The 19,397-nt window shown below is 63.4% G+C and overlaps 1 protein-coding gene across 9 annotated transcripts in view; it reads left to right on the top strand.

The window, feature by feature from the left end:
- Positions 1-19,397, top strand: part of NFATC1 (nuclear factor of activated T cells 1) — a 113,799-nt gene that overhangs the window by 73,808 nt on the left and 20,594 nt on the right. For 2 of the 9 annotated variants that reach the window (XM_070049834.2, XM_070049832.2), the window contains exon 9: positions 2,559-3,215. In XM_070049834.2, the coding sequence (XP_069905935.1) occupies positions 2,559-3,215 (657 nt within the window). The remainder of the gene's footprint in view (positions 1-2,558; positions 3,216-19,397) is intronic. The other 7 variants (XM_070049835.2, XM_070049833.2, XM_070049837.2 and 4 more) reach the window with 4 other exon arrangements.

The raw sequence follows: 19,397 nt of genomic DNA, 5'->3' as shown, positions 1-19,397 counted from the left end.
CTGGGAGAGGCAGCTGGCCTGCCTCGCCGTGCCCACCCTTGCCCTGTGGGGGACAGGACCAGGCTTGGGGTGTCGGGTGCCCAGGAAGCTCTGGCTGCAGGCTCTGGGTCATGCTGTGTGCACCTGGCCCGGGAGCCCAGGGTGCTGCCCCCAGGTGTCTCCCAGGGGGCCAGCACTGTCTCCGGGCCCAGCCCTGGACTGGCCGTTCAGAGCCCAGGGCGTGTTCCGTCCGTAACCACATGCCTGATGCCCGTCCCAGAGGACAGGGCAGGGGTGTGGCTAGGGTCTCACTGCTGCCCCGCCTCAGCCCCAGGGGCTTCCTGTCACACGGCGCCCCCCAGGGCTGGCAGCACAGGCCCTGGAGACGGGCAGGGAGGGGCAGTGCTTGTGCCGCAGGGCCCCTGCCCACCGCGGGGCGCAGCCCAGCGTGCCGGTCCTGGGTTTGCTCTGCACCTGTAGGTAGGAAGCCAGGCTCCGGCAGCACCGCAGGACGCGCTGTTCCTGTGGAAAGAGTCGCTGGTGCCCCGGCACCCTGGACCCTCTGCGTCACCAGTGCCGTGGGCGCCAGGTGGCCTTGAACAGGCGGCAAAGCGACCGCTCTCACTGCGAGGCGGACGCGCCTGGTCCGCGCGGTGCCCAGCCTCTGTGGCTTCCGGCGTCGGTGGCCTGGACCGGCCTCACTGCCTGTGATGGGACGGTGGTCGCGCGCCGGAGTCTGGGCCCGGCTGGGAATCCAGCGGGAGGGCGATCCCGTACTTAGAGCCTGGCCTTTGCCGTATTCACGTCCCTGGGGCTGTTTTCAGCGACAGCTGTGCCCACAGTGACCAGCTAGCTGACCACGTGCAGGCCTCGCCAGCCTGGACGCAGGGCGGCTCCTGGGGCGCCCCCTGCAGAGCCGCAGAGCTGGGGGCGGGCTCGCCGCCGACGCAGCCCTGAGTTCCAGACAGAGGGCCTTCCAGTGCTCACAGGCCCTGCTTGGGGAAGGGGAGGCCCCAGCCAGGGCTGGGCGCCGGCCGCCTACCCATGCTGGGAGATGAATTGGGTTACGACGCTGTTTCCTGTTAAGTGTGAGGACGTCCATCTCGCTCTTGGCAGCCGTCCCCGCCCCTCCCCTCGCACAGCGGTCTGGCGAGCCTCGCGGGGAGCCGGCCCCTCCCTGTCTGCCTGGCAAGAGACCCAGCCCAGGAGGGGCACCCGCCGCCCCGTGGCCAGGCTGGGCTGAGGGAAGCCGTGGAGGCCCCACCGATCAGGCCTCCTGGAGGGCACGGCTGGAGCAGGGACTCCACGGGGGTCTCCACGACGGGCGGCGGCCTGGCCCGGCCATGAGCAGCCCCTGCCTGCCCTGTGTGGCCAGCACGCCCCACCCCTCCTCTGCTAGCCAGAGCTGGCTCTGCAGGCGTCCAGGGGCGCAGGCCACTGAGGATACACCCTCCCACCTGTGTCAGAGCCAGCACACAGGCCGTCATCCAGCACACGGGCACCCCGTCCGCCAGGTCCAGCCTCTGCGGGCCGGCCCGCTCCCCTGACTGAATGGGGAGGGGCCCCAGTTGAGGGTCCCACTGGGAGCGGCCAGTGGCTCACTGGTTGGACGCAGCACCACTGCCTGTCTTCAGGGCCTTGGCACACAGGGCAGCCTGGCCGTGGGCCACAGCACCACAGCCTCTGAGCAGTGAGCAAGGCTGATGGGCAATCCTCACTCCAGCTGTGGCTCCACGTGTCCCTGGGGGCACAGGAAGCCCCCCCCCCCCAGCCCGGGGCCAGCGCTTGCTGCCTCACTGCTGCCCACTGTCCAAGTGCAGGGCCGGTGAGCAGGGACCAGGAGGCGGGTGCGGGGGACAGCATGGCGGGGCCCCAGCCATTACTGCCGGGTGTGCCCGGCAGCCTCTGTCGCCGGGACCCATCGGCACTTCCCGGTGAGGGGCGTCTCTGGTTAGCACAGGCCTTCCCACTGCACCCGAGCTTCTGGAAGACGCCGTGTGTATTGTTCACAGCTGTGGGTGACGCAAGGCACCCAGCCTGATGGGGAACAGATGTGTCGGCATGCTGGCCAGAGCGCTCCGTGGGAGGCTTCTCTTCTCTGGACGTGGGGCACCTGGGCCACATGTGGTCACACCCCCGGGTGCAAGGGCCCCGGCCCTGAGCCAGGAGCCTGGGGCGGCTGTGCCAGGCCCCAGCCTGGCGGAGCTCATTAGGGCCCTGGGGCAGGTGCTGTGGGGCAGAGCTGCCAGGAGCAGACAGGGCTAGGAGGCGCTCCCGGCACGGGAGGGGCCTGCTTAGTGATGACGGCCGGCTCCGTGTGCCTCGCTGGTGGCCGGCGGCCGTCCGTGGCGTGCTCGGGGTCACTGGGCTCTGGCAGCAGCAGCAGTAGCAGTGCCTCCGGGTCCCCACGTCTGCCGCCGTGTGCCGTGTGGGCTTCGGCCGCAGTCGGCCCGGGGTGGCTCCCGTGCGGGCTCCACGGCCCATGACTCAGCACTGTTGGGGGCGGAGGCCCCTTCGGGGTTCGCTTTGTCCCGTGAGCCGTCTGCAGCCTGCGCTGAGTGGACTTTTTCTCGTCCTAGCAGTTCCCATTATAAAGACGGAGCCCACCGATGACTACGAGCCTGCGCTGACCTGTGGACCAACGAGCCAGGGCCTGAGCCCGCTCCCGAGGCCCTGCTACAGCCAGCAGCTCCCCGCGCCGCCCGACCCCGGCTCCTGCCTGCTGGCCGGCTTCCCCGCCTGCCCTCCGCGGGGCTCCCTGATGCCAGCGCCGCCCCTCACCAGCCCGAAGCTCCACGACCTGTCCTCCGCTGCCTACACCAAGGGCCTCGGCCACCTGGGACTGCAGCAGCCGGCCGGAGAGGTGCCCCCCGTCCAGGAGGTGCCGGGAGCGCTGGCCGTGCACCCTGGGCCACCCGAGCAGCCGGCCCCCGTCCTGCAGCCGCAGGTGAGTCCTCCTCCAAGCAGTAGCCGCTCCCTTGGTCACCAGCACTCACTCTGTCCCAACAGCCCCTCTTGTCAACCTCCGCCCGCCACCCACGAGCCCCACGGCCAGGCCCTCCCTCCGGTGACCGGCCACCCACAGCACCGCCTGCCGAAGGTTCAAGGACGTGAGTTTGCAGCCGCTGGGCCACGGCCACTGCCAGAGGTGCGTGAGGACAGTAGTAATTTGGCCCCTATTCCTGTAACGGTCAAGCGTGAACCTGAGGAGTTGGACCAGTTGTACCTGGACGATGGTAAGTGCCGTGGCCACACCGGCGTGGGCCCCAGCGCGTGCGCTCGGTGCTGTGCCGCGTCAGCTCCGTCTGGTGAACCGGCGGTGGGGTGGGCAGAGCAGAGGCCATGGGTGCCGGCCCAGGACGTTCGAGCTGGAGGGAGGGGCCCCTGCCGGACGTGGCTCCCGCCAGGTGCCCTGGGTCGTGGCATCGTGAGGGCGCCCGTGCCCGGTGATCCGTCGTTACGTGATGGCCTCACTGCGAGGGGCCTGGAGCTTGGTGGGTGGGGACAGCGACAGAGCTCTGCTGACCGCACAGGGGACACTGCTGGGAAGGGCGGGGCCTGGAGCCCCTGCCACGGCCAGGCCAGGCTGTGAGTGAGATCTGTGAGCACCGCGTCCTGCAGTGCTGATGAGCACAGGCTCGTCCTGCTCCTTGCGTTGTGTGTGTGTGTGTGTATGTGTGCCTGTGTGTATGTGTGTCTCCATGTGTGCCTGTGTGTGTGTGTGTGCCTGTGTGTATGTGTCTCCATGTGTGTCTGTGTATGTGTGTATATGTGTGTCTGTGTGTGTGCCTGTGCCTGTGTGTGTGTATGTCTGTGTCTGTGTGTGTGCCTCTGTGTATGTGTGTCTCCATATGTGTGCCTTTGTGTATGTGTGCCTGTATGTATCTGTGTGTGCCTGTGTGTGTTGCATGTATGTGTGTGTGTCTCCATGTGTGTGCCTGTGTGTATCTGTGTGTATGTGTGTGTGCCTGTGTGTGCATGTATCTCTGTGTGTATGTGTCTCCAAGTGTGTGCCTGTGTGTATGTGTGTGTCTATGTGTCTTGTGTGCGTGTGTGTTTGTGTGTGTCTTTGTGTATGTGTGCCTGTATGTATCTGTGTGTGCCTGTGTGTGCCTGTGTGTGTGCTGCATGTATGTGTGTATGTTTCCATGTGTGTGCCTGTGTATGTGTGTATCTGTGTATGTGTGTGTGCGTGTGTGTGTGTGTATCTCTGTGTGTATGTGTCTCCATGTGTGTGCCTGTGTGTATGTGTTTGTATCTGTGTGTGCGTGTGTGTCGACATGTGTGTGCCTGTGTGTGTATATGTGAGTATGCACGTGTGTGTGCGCCTGTGTACATGTGTGTCTGCATGTGCATGTGTGTGCACATACTTTAGAGTCACTCCCCTCGTGTCCTGGCACACTGTGGCCCAGGGAAGCAGGCACTGTGACGCGCACATGGCCCGTGTGCCGTGCTGATTGGCAGCTGACCCACAGCCGGGGCCGTCTGTCCTGTAGGAGTCAGTGCCGTGTTCCCGGGGCCTGCTCAGAATGCGTGTGCGAGGTTGGGGGCGTCTGCAGGGGCTCCGGCGGTTTTCCCAGATACGAGCACCAGACCAGGGTGCACGCCTGGAGCAGGGGGCCTGGGGCAGTGTCGGGACGCCCATGCACGTGGCCTGCCAGCTTCTGAGGTGGGGGCTCCAGCCCCCTCCCTGCGGCTGGTCTGCGGGAGCTGTGGGCCCAGGTCCAGTGCCCCCCCGGCTCCCACTGTTCCAAGGGCTCGTAGAGGGAAGAGTGTGCAGGAGCCCCTGGCCCCACGGGAGCTCAGCACCGCCCACTCCCCGACAGGCGCCTCCCCTGGGAGCAGGCGAGCGTCTCCAGCCTGCATGGTCGGGCAGCAGGAGCCCTGGCGCCGGGGTGGGCAGGGGCTCCCGTGCACCGCGGTCTCCGTTCCCATCTGCTTCAGCGCCGGTCACTCCGCGCCTGCACCCCGACGTGAGGCTGTCAGCTTCTAGCAGGGCTCCTGCATTGCTTGTGTCAGAAACCGCTCAGCCCTGAGCCCAGCGCCCAGTGCCGGCCTTGAGTGAGCGCGCCTCTGTCCACCCCCGGCCGTCCCAGGCCTGCGCCTCCCTTGATGGCCTCGGCAGCATTTGGCAGGCTCACCGTGACCGCAGGGCAGTGCCAGCGGCATAACCTGTGCGTGCAGGCGCACTGAGTGCCCTTCTCATGGGACGTGTCCGCCCAGCGGGAGACTGGGCCACAGCCACCCTGTCAGTCATGCTGCGCAGCTTCCTTAGCACACACAGATCCTGCGTCTGCCCAGCCGGACGCTCTGCCCGGGCGCGCTCTCGGTTTGGGGAGGATACCGGTGCGTGCGCCTCCAGGGCCGCGGCTCTGCTGTCCCCAGAAATGCTGGTGTCACCGTGCTGCAGCTGGGGGTGCAGAGGACAGGGCACGTCCTCTCTGTCCACCCCTGCCCAGGCCTTGGCAGTGCCGAGGCAGGACAGCTTTGCAGAGGCGCCGTGCAGCTGGCCCTGGACTCCCACCCTGGGCAGCGGAGGCCAGACGCAGCGTTGTCACAGGTGCGGTGTGGGCGGGCCTGTTCCACGTGGTAAATGCGGCGCTGGCACGGTCCTAGCAGGAGTGTCGTGGGTACGTGGCTGAAGGAGGGACCTGGCCTTGTTCCACAGGTCAGGGCTGGGCGAGAGAGCTGGCCTCGAGGCCTGCCAGTCCCCGGGGGCTGAGAGCACAGATGTGTGCCCTGGGGTGTGTGTGGGGGAGTGTCCATGTGCACGGGAATGCTGAGGCCCGGCCCAGTGGCAGCCCGACTGCCTCAGGCCCTGGGCACCTGGAGCCACCTGCCACGAGCAAGCTCCTCTCCCAAGTGTAGGGGCCTTCAGGACCCCGCCCTGGCCCCGCCCGAGCCCCCGCTGACCGGGTGGCCCTTCCTGGGTAGCTTTTCGCTCCTCAGCTGGCGGCACCCCTCGCCGCCTGGGCTCCACCACACCCCTGGTCAGAGAGGCCAGCCTCGGCCCAGCCCCACGTGCCCCGCAGGCCCCTCGGGCCACAGCTGGGTCCTGGGGACCCTCAGGCAGACCAACGACCCGTCTGTGCCGTCCTCTGCGCGTCTGCTCTCCTGTCACAATGCTGTGCCACCCGCTCAGAGTGGAGGGCTGGGGTCGTGGTGGAGGCCCTTGGCAGCAGCTGACAGTTCCGTGTGGATGTGGGGCTCCCCGGGTCTGGCGGGGGCAGACGGTTCCTGAGGGGGTCCCAACCCTCGGCGCTGCTGGGCTGGGGACAAGGGCGCCTGCTGAAACCCGTGTGCAGCCACCTCCTCCTGGGCGCGCACCTGAGGCTGAGGGACGCGGGGTCCGGGCCGCAGGGGTGGGGTGCACCTCCCGGCCCCCGAGCAGCAGCCCCGCTGGCTCTTGCTCCGTCCGGGCCGTGTGGCAGGAGACCCTGCTCGTGAACCTTGCCGCTGCCTCTGCAGGGCTTGCTGGGGTGGGCAGGGGCAGGAGCTGCGGGGGGCACTTGTCGGGGGCAGCCTCCACCTGCAGACCACCTTGGGCTCCCTGGGTCCTCGGGTCTCAGAGCCCATCCTCACGTCTGGGCAGGTGGGTCCCCGGTCTGTCCCTGAGGGCCCAGCATGGAACACAGACCTGCACTGCGGGCAGGGGACCCAGGTCTGACGGGGGAGGGGCGGGCAAGGAGCCCAAGGGTGGCCAGTCCTCTGCTGGCGCCCAGTTTCAGCGCTGTGCGTGGCTGCCGTTGATTTAAATTCACCGGACAGAGCCCCGGGTGGGACCCCGTGGAAGCCTGCAGCCCACAGCGGAGTCCCCAGCTCCAGACTGGCTGTGCTGTGCACTCCGCGTGGCACCGGGCCACTGGAGACCCGGCACTGGGCCCAGCTGCGGCAGGAGTTTGGGGAGGGAGCCAGTGAGCTCTCTCTGTCTCTGTGTCTCTCTCTCTCTCTCCATAGCCCCACCCATCTCACAAATAAGTAAGGTGTGCCCCGCGCCCTCAGAGCAGAAGTGGCCAAGAAGCCCATGGCCCATGACTCGGCAGCCTGGGTCCCGGTGAGGCCAGGGCGGCCGGGACGCAGGTGGAGGCCGTGGGGGCCTCCTGCACCCCCACCCACCGCACAGGCTCCCTGGTTGTTTATTGATGTAGCCTGAGGTGCAGCTCAGTGGGGGGGTGGGGGCAGATCCTGAGCTCCGGGGAACCCAGGCTACAGCCTCCCAGGGAGGGAGCCCAGAGAGAAGCGGAGCAGCAGGCGGAGCCGGAAACGCGTCCATTCCAAGTGGATCAGACGGGACGAGGTCAGCGCCCTCACCGGCCTTCACTGCAGGGAGCGAGGTGCCCGTTGGGAGGGCAGACTTTATTCACCCCTGGACAGTGCAGGCCCGGACCCTGCGCCTCGGATGCAACGTGGGCCTCGCTCCCGCCACCGCACTGCCGTCTCCTGCACGCTCCCACTGCGGTGCTGGCCAGGACCGGGGGTCTGCAGAGCCACAGGCGGGGGTGCACGGGGACCAGAAGCGGCTCGGCGCCCCTGTGGACGGCTGGCCTCGCCCTGTGGCTCCCAGCTGTGCTTTCTTTTCTTTGTTAAAAATTATTTATTTGAAAGAGTCACCATCTGCTGGTTCTCTCTCCAAACGCCCGGGGCTGGGCCAGGCTGAAGCAGGAGCCTGGAGCCCCAACAGGTCTCCCACGGGGGTGCAGGCGCCCAGGCATTTGGCCGTGTTCCACTGCTGTCCCAGGCGCATTAGCGGGGAGCTGGGTCGGAAATGGGCGGGGCTCAGACTGGTGCACACAGGGTGGCGGTGCTGCAGCCTACCCGGCCCCTCAGCCGTGCCTGCTGAGGTGGACAGCCAGGCCTGCCCCTGTGGCCCAGGCGGCGAGGTGGGCTTGGGGGCAAAGCCAGGCCCAGCAGGAGTGAGAAAGAACTTGTTTGCACGAGAGAACTTTGAAAAGTTCTTCAGAAAACCTTATGAAAAGTTCGGTTTCCGCTGCCCCGTGCAGTCTCCTCACACGCGTGTTCCAGGAGCGTCTGAGGGCCCTCGTGGGGGTGCTGCTTTGGGAGTCAGGTGGAGGGGGTTAGTCCTGCTCCGCACAGCCGGCCTCGGGCGCCCCCGCGGTGGGGTGCACTCTCAGGCTGCCCACAGGCTGCCTCCGGCTGCTGGGCACTGAGCCACACTCCCGTTATCTCAAAACCCACGCCGGCAGCTTTCAGATGTCCTGGTTTCCTCAGTTACGCGTGCTCTCGGGTTTGGTTTCAGAAGCACCGGGTCTGCAGGCTGGCCTGCCCAGGTTAAGGTGCCCGCACCCGCACCAGCACCAGCGCCCGGCGCCGTCCTCCTCTCTGGCTCCTGACTCCAGCCTCCTGCGGACACGGAGCCGGGAGGCGCAGGGGGCTCCAGTGCCTGGGCCCCTGTCAGTCACGTGGGCGGAGCTCCCGGCTCCCAGCACCAGCCGGCCCAGCCTGGCTGCTGTGGGCATTTGGGGAGGCAGCCAGTGGGTGGGTCTCTAGCACCTCTCCCTCTCCCTCTCCCTCCCTCCCTCCCTCCCTCCCTCCCTCTCTCTCTCTCTCTCCCTCTCTCTCTCTTATCTCTCTATCTCTCTATCTCCCTCTGTCTCGCTCTCTCCCTCCCTTTCTCTCTCTCTCCCTCTCTCTCCCTCCCTCTCTCCTTCCCTCCCTCCCTTTCTCCCTCTCTCCCTCTCTATCCCTCCCTCTCTCCTTCCCTCTCTCCCTCCCTCTCTCCCTCTCTCTCTCTCTCCCTGTCTCTCCCTCTCTCCCTCCCTCTCTCCCTCTTTCTCCCTCCCTCCCTCTCTCCTTCCCTCTCTCCCTCCCTCTCTCCCTCTCTCTCTCTCCCTGTCTCTCCCTCTCTCTCTCCCTCTTTCTCCCTCCCTCCCTCTCTCCTTCCCTCTCTCCCTCTCTCTCTCCCTCCCTCCCTCCCTCCCTCTCTCCCCCTCTCTCCCTCTCTCTCCCTCTCTCTCCCTCTCTCTCCCCCTCTCTCCCCCTCTCTCCCTCTCTCTCCCCCTCTCTCCCCCTCTCCCTCTCTCTCCCTCCCTCTCTCCTTCCCTCCTCCCTCTCTCCCTCCCTCTCTCCCTCTCTCACTCTCTCCCTCTCTCTCCCCCTCTCTCCCTCTCTCACTCCCTCCCTTTCTCCCTCTCTCCCTCCCTCCCTCCCTCTCTCCTTCCCTCTTTCTCTCTCTTCCTCCCTCCCTCTCTCTCGCTGGGTCTCTCCCTCCCTCTCTCCCTCTCTCTCCCTCTCTCTCTCCCCCTCTGTCTCAAAAAAAGTGTTTGGTCTGTAAATGCATTTAAGGATGAAAATCTCTGCTTTGCTTCGTGAGAGGTAGGCTTTCTAAGGTAGCGTGTAGAGTTCTCGAGCGTGAAGTAGCCACAAAGGCACCTTTTTAGCACATTGGTGTAATGGACCTCAGGTTGTTTGAAATGTAGATTTTTTAGAAGCTGGGCCCGGAAGCTGTGCGGGAACTCTTTTCCAAGACCCTGGTACTTCCAGGCGCCGCGCACTGAGGGCACCAGACCGGGCGCCCACTGTGCTCCTTGACTTGGGTGCAGTGGGCCTGGCAGCCCGCACACGCGTGCGCGCGCTCGGCTCCCGTCCGTGTGCACGTGCTGGGAATGGCCACAGCTGCTGACGTGGCCCGGGCGCCTCCCCGCCCCCGCCGCCTCTGCCACAATCGGGCCTTTCAGATCCCTCCAGCACCCCGCACCCCTCAGTCTTTGATGTCATTAAAACAACAAGCAGGTAGACGCGGTGGGGGCAGCGTCTGCTGCAGTCTGGGCTGTGCTGTGCGCGGCTCTCCCGCCCGCCCCTGCTTTCCTGAGCCCAGGCCGCTGGGAGAGAACAAAAGGGTTTCCTCATGGAAAGTCTTAGGGAGCTGGCAGGGCGCCACGCCGGGGCCTCCCCGCCGACGCGCGGCTGCGCCCTCACGTAGCCGACACAGGCTGCGAGTGACGGGGAGGCGGGCGGCTCAGCCGTGCAGTGGTTCCTCAGGGCCGCGCTGCGACGGCTGGCCGGGAATCAGCCTGAAATCCCACGCGTGCCGCCTGGACGCGGGGGGCTGTGGGCGAGGGAGACCAGCAGGCTGCAGACCCGTCCCTGGGACACCCGGGCACACGCCGGCCGCCACAGCCCAGCTCCTGTGTAGCTGTCTGTCGGGTGGGCCCCGTGCAGGGAGGGTGTTGGTGGGAAAGCCACACGCGGTCCCACGAGGGTCTCACTCAGGGCACCTGCTGAAAGCCCGTGCAGGGCTCTGGCTCCAGGGCAAGCGGCAGTCATGGGGCTGTCCCCGAGAGGAGCATCGTGGCCGGGGCGGGCTGGGAGGCGGCGCTGAGCAAGGCTGTGTGCCAGGAGCGCCCTGCTCCTGTGCGGAGCCCCTGCCACGCACGTGGCCGTCGTCAGTACCGGCAGCTGTGATCGGAGCTGCACCGGCTTCGAGCACTTAGCGGAGCTCGTGGGAAAGGAGAGAAGACGGCTTTGGGGCAGAAGGTTTCCAAGTCCACGCTCACGAGTGGCCTTCAAGGAGGAAGGGAAACTGTCAGGAAAGAAACTGCACGGATTTCGTTTTTGAGGGGCACCAACATGAACTTATCTTGCTTTGTTTAAAAAGATGTATTTATTTTTATTTGAAAAAATTACAGAGAAAGAAGGAAAGACAGATTGAGAGAGACAGATTCTGCATCTGCTGGTTCACTCCCCAGATGGCTGCAGCGGCCGGGGCTGGGCCAGGCCAAGACTAGGATTCTGGGATCCAGCCCAGTGTGGGTGCTGGGCCTGCAGGGGGCGGCACGGGGCGTGGAGCAGCCGGAACGTGGAGAGCGACCACGCGGACGGCAGCTTAGCGGCTGCAGTGCTGGCCCTGGGTTCACCTGTTTAGTTCTGTGTCCCCATGAACTTGAACTGCCCTCGCATTTCTAATCCAGATCCCACCCTGAGTGCAAGAACCTTGTGTATTCAGAAGGAGCATTCCAGCACCGGTAGCCCATGTGGGCGCCAGTTCAAGTCCCGGCTGCTCCACTTCCGGTGCAGCTCTCTGCTGTGGCCCGGGAAAGCTGTGGAGGATGGCCCGGGTCCTTGGGCCCTGCACCCACGTGGGAGACCCGGAAGAAGCTCCTGGCTCCTGGCTGTGGATTAGCACAGCTCCAGCCGTTGCAGCCATGTGGGGAGTGAACCATAGATGGAAGACTCTCTCTCTCTCTGCCTCTGCCTCTCTGTAACTCTGTTTCAAATAAATAAATAAATCTTAAAAAAAAGGAAGGGGATCCAGTGGCGTCGCCTTCAGCTCTGCTGACCTGCCTGCCACCTCAGCTGTCCCCTCCCTCGCGGGCGCTGGAGAGGAGGCGCTGGGGCTCCGCGGCCTGGCAGAGGCGCTGGAGAGGAGGCGCTGGGGCTCCGTGGCCCGGCAGAGGCGCTGCTGTGGAGGTCTGCGGCGTGTCTGCTGCTGCCTGTGAGCAGGCGTGGAAGGTGGCGGCACGCGGCGCCCTGCGTCTCCGGGTGCCGTGAGCACTGCTCGCCTGCTGCACGGCGGCTGGCACAGCTCCCTCCCGGAGCTCGGCGAGCAGGCTTGCTCTGTGCCCTCCGCCCCCACTTCTGCTCTTGGAGAATGCGCACTCGCGGGAGCGCCTCCCTGAGCTGTGTCCTGGACAGAAAGTGGGAAACCAGGTCCACTGCTGGCCGCCCTCCGTGCCTGGCGCCTGCAGCGAGGGGCCACATGGCGAGGGCTCTGTCCACAGGGGCAGCCAGGGCCTGGGCACCACCCAGCACTCGGCCGGCCCGCCCCGGTGCCGAGCATGGACCCTTCCAGGGGCTCTGGGTCCCGAGGAGCAGAGTGCCTGACTCGTGGATGCACGTGGTGCCCAGGCGGGGACAGGGGCAGCTGGAAGTGGTGGGAAAGCTGTGCCCAGTGCAGCCTGACACATCCGTGCCGGCAGCCGAGAACCCAGTGGGAGCAGCAGTTAGCAGCTGACGCGGCCGCTTCCCAAAGTGGCTTTGACGTGCGATGTCTCGTTTCCACATTCAACCCCTGGAAAATCCCGTGGCCAGGCCAATCTGCCCGCACAGCATCGGCTTCCACAGAAGGACGTTGATGCCAAGGTCAGCCAGGACCCCCGCCTGGCCTGCGGCTCCATTCCACAGTGCCGTGGCAGCCGCGTCGCGGCTCCGCTGATGAACAGTTCTCCCCCCAGGGGCACTCTGGGGCCCACTGTGGGGGAGAACCACCCAGAAAGCAGCAGAAACACAGGGAAATCACCAAACCAGCCCAGTTGGAATGTGGAGAGTGACCAGACGGACGGCAGGCAGAGGGGAGCTGCTCTGTGACGCGCAGTGGACCCAGCCCCCTGCCCGCCACGCCCCTGCAGCCGCTCCACCAAGACCCCGCCCTCAGTGCAGCTGGGATTGGGCCACACGCAGTGCTCCCGCTGAGGACTGGACAAGAGGCCCTGTCAGTCACCTCTGGCTGACCTTGAGACCCTACAACACCAGCCGAGGGCCAGCGGGCCGGGACACACGGGCTTCCCTGAAGGAACGTGGGGGCTCCCCGCCCAGCTCCAGCAGGTAAGGCAGCCTTCGGCTGGTAATTAGGGGCCACGAAGCCCGACCAGCCAGGGTGAGCCCCAGCAAGAGGAGCGTGGTGGTCACACCCTGCGGGGAGCCGGGAGCCAGGAGACCAGCGGCGGCGGCGGCTGTCTGCTGAGGAGGGTCGGTCCCAGTGCAGACGCCGCGTGTGCTGTCCCGTTCTGAACAAGCTGTGAGAAGGCCCCACACAGGCGTCCCTGAGAGCGGCCATCACTCGTCCAAAGAGCTCGTACCCCTCGCCAGGGAGAACGTCATGAAGAAGTAGAAATCTGTGTTTTTGAAGAGCCAGATAGAAGTTCTGCAGCCAGAAAGTGTGCCTGCGCAGTAGAGTTGGCGGAGGAGAGCCAGGTGCCTTGAAGGACGCTCAGTGGGTCACGCAGCCCCTGGGACAGGAAGAACGGGGAGAGGACGTTCAGTGGGTCACGCAGTCCGTGGGACAGAAGAACGGGGAGCGGACGCTCAGTGGGTCACGCAGTCCGTGGGACAGGAGGAACGGGGAGCGGACGCTCAGTGGGTCACGCAGTCCGTGGGACAGGAGGAACAGGGAGCGGACGCTCAGTGGGTCACGCAGTCCGTGGGACAGGAGGAACGGGGAGAGGACGTTCAGTGGGTCACGCAGTCCGTGGGACAGGAGGAACAGGGAGCGGACGTTCAGTGGGTCACGCAGTCCGTGGGACAGGAGGAACGGGGAGAGGACGTTCAGTGGGTCACGCAGTCCGTGGGACAGGAGGAACGGGGAGAGGACGTTCAGTGGGTCACGCAGTCCGTGGGACAGGAGGAACGGGGAGCGGACGTTCAGTGGGTCACGCAGTCCATGGGACAGGAGGAACGGGGAGAGGACGCTCAGTGGGTCACGCAGTCCATGGGACAGGAGGAACGGGGAGCGGACGTTCAGTGGGTCACGCAGTCCGTGGGACAGGAGGAACAGGGAGCGGACGTTCAGTGGGTCACGCAGTCCGTGGGACAGGAGGAACGGGGAGAGGACGTTCAGTGGGTCACGCAGTCCGTGGGACAGGAGGAACAGGGAGCGGACGTTCAGTGGGTCACGCAGTCCGTGGGACAGGAGGAACGGGGAGAGGACGTTCAGTGGGTCACGCAGTCCGTGGGACAGGAGGAACGGGGAGAGGACGTTCAGTGGGTCACGCAGTCCGTGGGACAGGAGGAACAGGGAGCGGACGTTCAGTGGGTCACGCAGTCCGTGGGACAGGAGGAACGGGGAGAGGACGTTCAGTGGGTCACGCAGTCCGTGGGACAGGAGGAACGGGGAGAGGACGTTCAGTGGGTCACGCAGTCCGTGGGACAGGAGGAACGGGGAGCGGACGTTCAGTGGGTCACGCAGTCCATGGGACAGGAGGAACGGGGAGAGGACGCTCAGTGGGTCACGCAGTCCGTGGGACAGGAGGAACGGGGAGCGGACGTTCAGTGGGTCACGCAGTCCGTGGGACAGGAGGAACGGGGAGCGGACGCTCAGTGGGTCACGCAGTCCGTGGGACAGGAGGAACAGGGAGCGGACGCTCAGTGGGTCACGCAGTCCGTGGGACAGAAGAACGGGGAGAGGACGTTCAGTGGGTCACGCAGCCCGTGGGACAGGAGGAACAGGGAGAGGACGTTCAGTGGGTCACGCAGCCCGTGGGACAGGAGGAACGGGGAGAGGACGTTCAGTGGGTCACGCAGTCCGTGGGACAGGAGGAACGGGGGGCGAAGAGAAACAGTAGAGCCGCGGGGACAGCAGGGACGCCGTCTCGAGCACAAGAGTGAGTGCGTAGGGAGGCTGGTGCCGCCTGCAGAGCCGGCATCCACGCGGGCGCCAGCGCGAGCCCCGGCTGCCCCTCTTCCAGCCCAGCTCCCTGCTGATACTCCCGGGAAACAGGAGGATGGCTCAGGTGCTTGGGCCCCTGCACGCACATAGGAGACCCAGAGGAAGCTCCAGGCTCCGGGCTTTGATCTGGCTCAGCCCCTGCCATTGCAGGCACCTGGGGAGTGAACCAGCAGATGGAAGATTCCCTCTCTCTCTCTCTCCTCTCTGCCTGTCCCCCCCGAACTCTGCCTTTCAAATAATAAATCTTTTTTAAAAATCTATACTTAGGCCGGCGCCACGGCTCACTAGGCTAATCCTCCGCCTGCGGCGCCAGCACACCGGGTTCTAGTCCTGGTTGGGGCACCGGATTCTGTCCCGGTTGCCCCTCTTCCAGGCCAGCTCTCTGCTGTGGCCCGGGACTGCAGTGGAGGATGGCCCAAGTGCTTGGGCCCTGCACCCCATGGGAGACCAGGAGGAGCACCTGGATCCTGCCATCAGATCAGCGCAGTGTGCTGGCCACAGCACGCCGGCCGCAGCGGCCATTGGAGGGTGAACCAACGGCAAAAGGAAGACCTTTCTCTCTGTCTCTCTCTCTCACTGTCCACTCTGCCTGTCAAAAAAAAAAAAATCTATAATTAAGGAGAGTCCTAGAGAGAGGGGAGAAAGGGAGGAGAATATTGGAAGAAATAGTGGTCGGAAAACTTCGCAGATTTGGTGGAAACCATGATTCTCTGCACACACAAAGGTCAGCCAGTTCCAGGCAGCATGAGTTCGAAGAGGTGTCTGTCACCCCAGACAGGCACGTGTTGAAGCAGCAGAAGCACCCCGGCCCCGACGGCTGGGTGAGCGCAGTGGCTGCGTTCTTGTCGGAAGCCGATGCTGGGGGCTGGGGGCGGCACCGGAGTTCTGGCTCCAACAGAGGTGGCCTTGAGAGATGAAGAAACAAAGCCCGTGTGTGACGGGCCGGTGCACAGTGGGCTACTGGGCTGGCCCAGAGACCCCGGGAGCCCCGCGGGACCAGGCAGCGCAGCAGGGAGGCCCAGACCTGCACAAGACCACAGAACTCTGCTGCCAGCTTCACTGCCCACGAAGAGGGCAGCGCCGAGGGGGCGGGGGCGTCAGAGCCGTGCTCCCAGGCACCGGTAGGGGAAGGGTCAACATGAAACAGATCATTCGGAGGAAGATGCGTGTGTTAACCTTCAGGAATAACGTAAACAGCATATCTGTGCGTGTGCGTGTGCGGAGCAGGCATCTGGCATGACCGCCACAGTGCTCCTCGGGCTGCCTGTGTTCACAGCAGAGTGCCTGGGCTGAGCCCAGCTCTCGCTCCTCACCCACTTCCTGCCAATGCAGACCGGGGAACAGCAGGCGACGGCTCAGCTTCCTGTCACCCACGCGGGAAACCTGGATTGAGTTCCTGGCTCCAAGCTTCAACCCAGCCCTAACTGGGGTACTGGGGACATCTGGGGAGTGAGTCAGTAGATGCAAGGTTTTTCTTTCTCTGACTTTCAAATTAATCATATACACGTGTATGCACTTATACTGTGTAACTGAAACGTGTAAAGACACTACAAGGATAAGGCATTTATATTAGAAAATACGTACGTGAAACACAAGGGATGCAGCAGCAAAGGCAGCGTGGCAACAGCACAAAATCTCACAGGACGTGGGCGACACACAGCCGAGTGCCCGGCGTGAGCCCGGTCATCCACCAAGTGTAAGCGGACGAGAGACTGCAGGAAAAGGCAGGGGCTGTTGCGGGCAGAGGACGAGCCTGGCGGGGCCGGGGGTGCAGAGCAGAGCGTGCTGGCCCCAGGTGGCCGGCTCAGGCGAGGCAGGGAAACCAAAGCTAATGATTGGCAGATAGCGGATCCCCGAGGCACCACGCAGCGCGGGCAGAACTGGAGTCCGCAAGGGCGAGGAGCACCCACTCCCCCAGAGGATCCCGGGCGCAGGGCAGGGCACGGGCGGGGCCTTGCGGGTGGAGGCCAGGGCCCGCTTCCTGCTTTGCCCTAGAGCTGGCCTTAATGCTTGCGAACTTCAACTCTGATCACATGGAATTAAATTGGGAGTCAACAACAGAAATTAGGATACTTACAAACATTTGGAAGTTAAACGCCGTGTTCTTAAATAAGCCATGGCTTAACGTACGAAGGCGGCAAGAGGTTCCAGCCGAAAGCAGCTGAGGCGGCGGCCGGTCAGCGCGGGCAGGACCCTGCTTTAGGGCATTCGTAGTTCTCTGTCAAGAAACGAGGGCAAGCTCGAATCAGTCGTCTCAACGTTTTCCCCAGAAACGATGAAAAAGAGGAGGAAGCTAGACCCAAGCAGGAGGCGAGAGCAGAAGTCAACGCAGTTGAACAGCAGAAAATCCGTGAACAGCAGATTATTCTTGGAAAGGAACAGCAGAGCTGCCGCCGGCTGTGGTGTGGTGCGGCAGGTGCAGCCAACGTCTAGTGCCTGTTACAGTCCCAGCTGCTCCACTTCCGACCCGGCTCCCTGCCACTGCTGCTGGGAGAGCGGCAGGAGACAGCCCGAACCTTTGGGCCCTGCACCCCCTGGGAGACCAGCATGGCGCTCCCGGCTTCGCGAGGCTCAGGTCGGCCTGTGGCAGCCATCTGGGGAGTGAGCCGGCAGCTAGGAGACCTCTGTCTCTCTGTCTCTCCTTTTCTTCTGTTCTGCCTTTCAAATAACAAGTCTTAAAAATTCTCATTAGTTTGATCAACAGAAGGCATGAAAAGGAGAATTACAGGGACTCCTAGAGAACGTAAGAGATTAGAAAGGAAGATCTGACAACGCAGAGTAGAGCGGGAAGTTCTTAGAAGGAGCCATTTACCGAAACTGACCTGAGAGTGACAAGGACCGCTGGCCCATAGCAAGCAGAGAGAAGAATTTATAATTTTTTATTTTTTTAATTTATTTTTGACAGGCATAGTAGACAGTGAGAGAGAGAGAAGGGTCTTCCTTTGCCGTTGGTTCACCACCCCCAACGGCTGCTGCGGCCGGTGCACCGTGCTGATCCGAAGCCAGGAGCCAGGTGCTTCTCCTGGTCTCCCATGCGGGTGCAGGGCCCAAGCACTTGGGCCATCCTCCACTGCACTCCCAGGCCACAGCAGAGAACTGGACAGGAAGAGGAGTGACCGGGACTAGAACCCAGGGTGCTGGCACCGCAGGTGGAGGATTAGCCTATTGAGCCGCAGCGCCGGCCCGGATTTATAATTTTTTAAAAGATTCATTTATTTGAAAGGCAGAGTTAGAGACAGGGAGAGACAGAGAGAGAGAGAGATCTTCCATCTGCTTCACTCCACAAGTGGCCATAGCAGCTAGGGCTGGGCCGGGTGCAGCCAGGAGCCAGGAGCTTCTTCCCGGTCTCCCACATGGGTGGCAGGGGCCCAAGCACTTGGACCATCTACTGCCTTCCTGGACCATTAGCAGGAAGCCGGATGGGGAGTGGAGCAGCCAGGACTCGAACCAGCCCCCATATGGGGTGCCGGCGCTGCAGCTATGCCACAAGGCCAATGCCGTGGATGGATAATTTAAAGTCTCCCCAAAGGGAAAAGCCCAGGTGCAGAGCTGCTCTCTGGACTCTTGACCCAGTGCAAGGAGAAGAGCCACGCCGAGCGCTGCACAAAGCCCCCGAGAGCGCCAAGGAAGAGGAGCCCCCCTGCCTAATCCCATGAGGTCACATGACCCTGGCAGCGAAGTCAGAAAACGCACAAAACAGGAAACTGCACGTGAAGCCCAGCAAGGAATGGCAGCGCTGAGCCGACGTAGAGCCGTTGGCTTTAGCCCAGCCCTGCAGGGCCGCGCTCACCTCTGGCGGGCATCTCGGCAGAGGAGGCCGTCTTCCTCAGTGACCAGAACGGCGTGAGCGTCGCCCTGTGGCCTCCCCAGGTCACTCACGGGGCGGGGTGTCCACTTCCACCCCGGCCAGCGCAGCCAGGCACAAGAAAGAGGTGTCCGGGTTGGAAAGGAAGGAGCAACGTTGTTTTCGTTGACCCACGGCCTGAGCTTGCCGCAAAAATCCTAAAAAAATCCCAGGAAACGTTAAAAAAAAAAACTATTAAAACAGACCAACAGACCAACAAGTATAGCAAGGCTGTGAGATAGGAGCTCAGTATAGAAGCCAACTGTCTTTCTGTGTACAACGGATAACCCAAAAATGAAGTCAAGAAAAAATCCTATTTCCGTAGCATTAAAAGGAGTAAAATACGAATGAACGTCACTGAGAAGTGCGGGACTCAGCACCGGGGAGTGGCCCAGTTGGGGACAGAGGCATCAGCCAGGCCACACGGCTCATTTTCACCAGCCTCGTCTACAGTCACTGCAGCCCCCGCGCAACCCCAGCAGGCTTTGGCGTGGAGATTCAAAGACCAGAGTAGCCACAGTGTTCCTGCCACCAAAGAACAGAGTTGGAGGACTCGCACTCCCCGACGGGAAAGCTACGTGGAGCACCGTGTGGAATCAGCACAGTACACGCAGCTCACCGGAGAGTCCAGGAAAACCCCCGGGCTTATGGTGAACTGATTTTTAAAAAATATTTGAGAGACAGAGCTACAGAGAGAGGGAGAGACAGAGAGAGAGAGATCTTCCATCTGCTGGTTCACTCCCCAAATGGCTGCCACAGCCAGAGCTGCGCCGATCCGAAGCCAGGAGCCAGGGGCTTCTTCCTGGTCTCCCACACGGGTGCAGGGAGCAAGGACTTGGGCCATCCTCCACTGCCTTCCCAGGCCACAGCAGAGAGCTGGACTGGAACTGGAGCAGCTGGGTCTTGAAGCATCGCCCATATGGGATGCCAGCACTGCAGGTGGCGGCTTTACCCACTACGCCACAGCGCCTGCCCGGTGAATTGATTTTTGACAAAGGTACTAAGCCACTTGACCAAAGTACAGAATAGCCCATTTAACAGCTGATGCTGAGACGACGGCGTATATCCAGGAGCAGAAGCAGTACAGACACACACAACTGAGCACGGGCTTAAATGTAAAAGTTAATAAAACTTTTTACAGTAAATGAGAAAATCATCAAACCTTGGACTAGA

Source organism: Oryctolagus cuniculus, chromosome 10 (assembly GCF_051225735.1).
Source record: "Oryctolagus cuniculus isolate XC-2025 breed Fujian yellow rabbit chromosome 10, ASM5122573v1, whole genome shotgun sequence".
In the NCBI taxonomy this organism is placed as follows: Eukaryota; Metazoa; Chordata; class Mammalia; order Lagomorpha; family Leporidae; genus Oryctolagus; species Oryctolagus cuniculus.
This window is presented reverse-complemented; position numbering and strand designations above follow the sequence as displayed.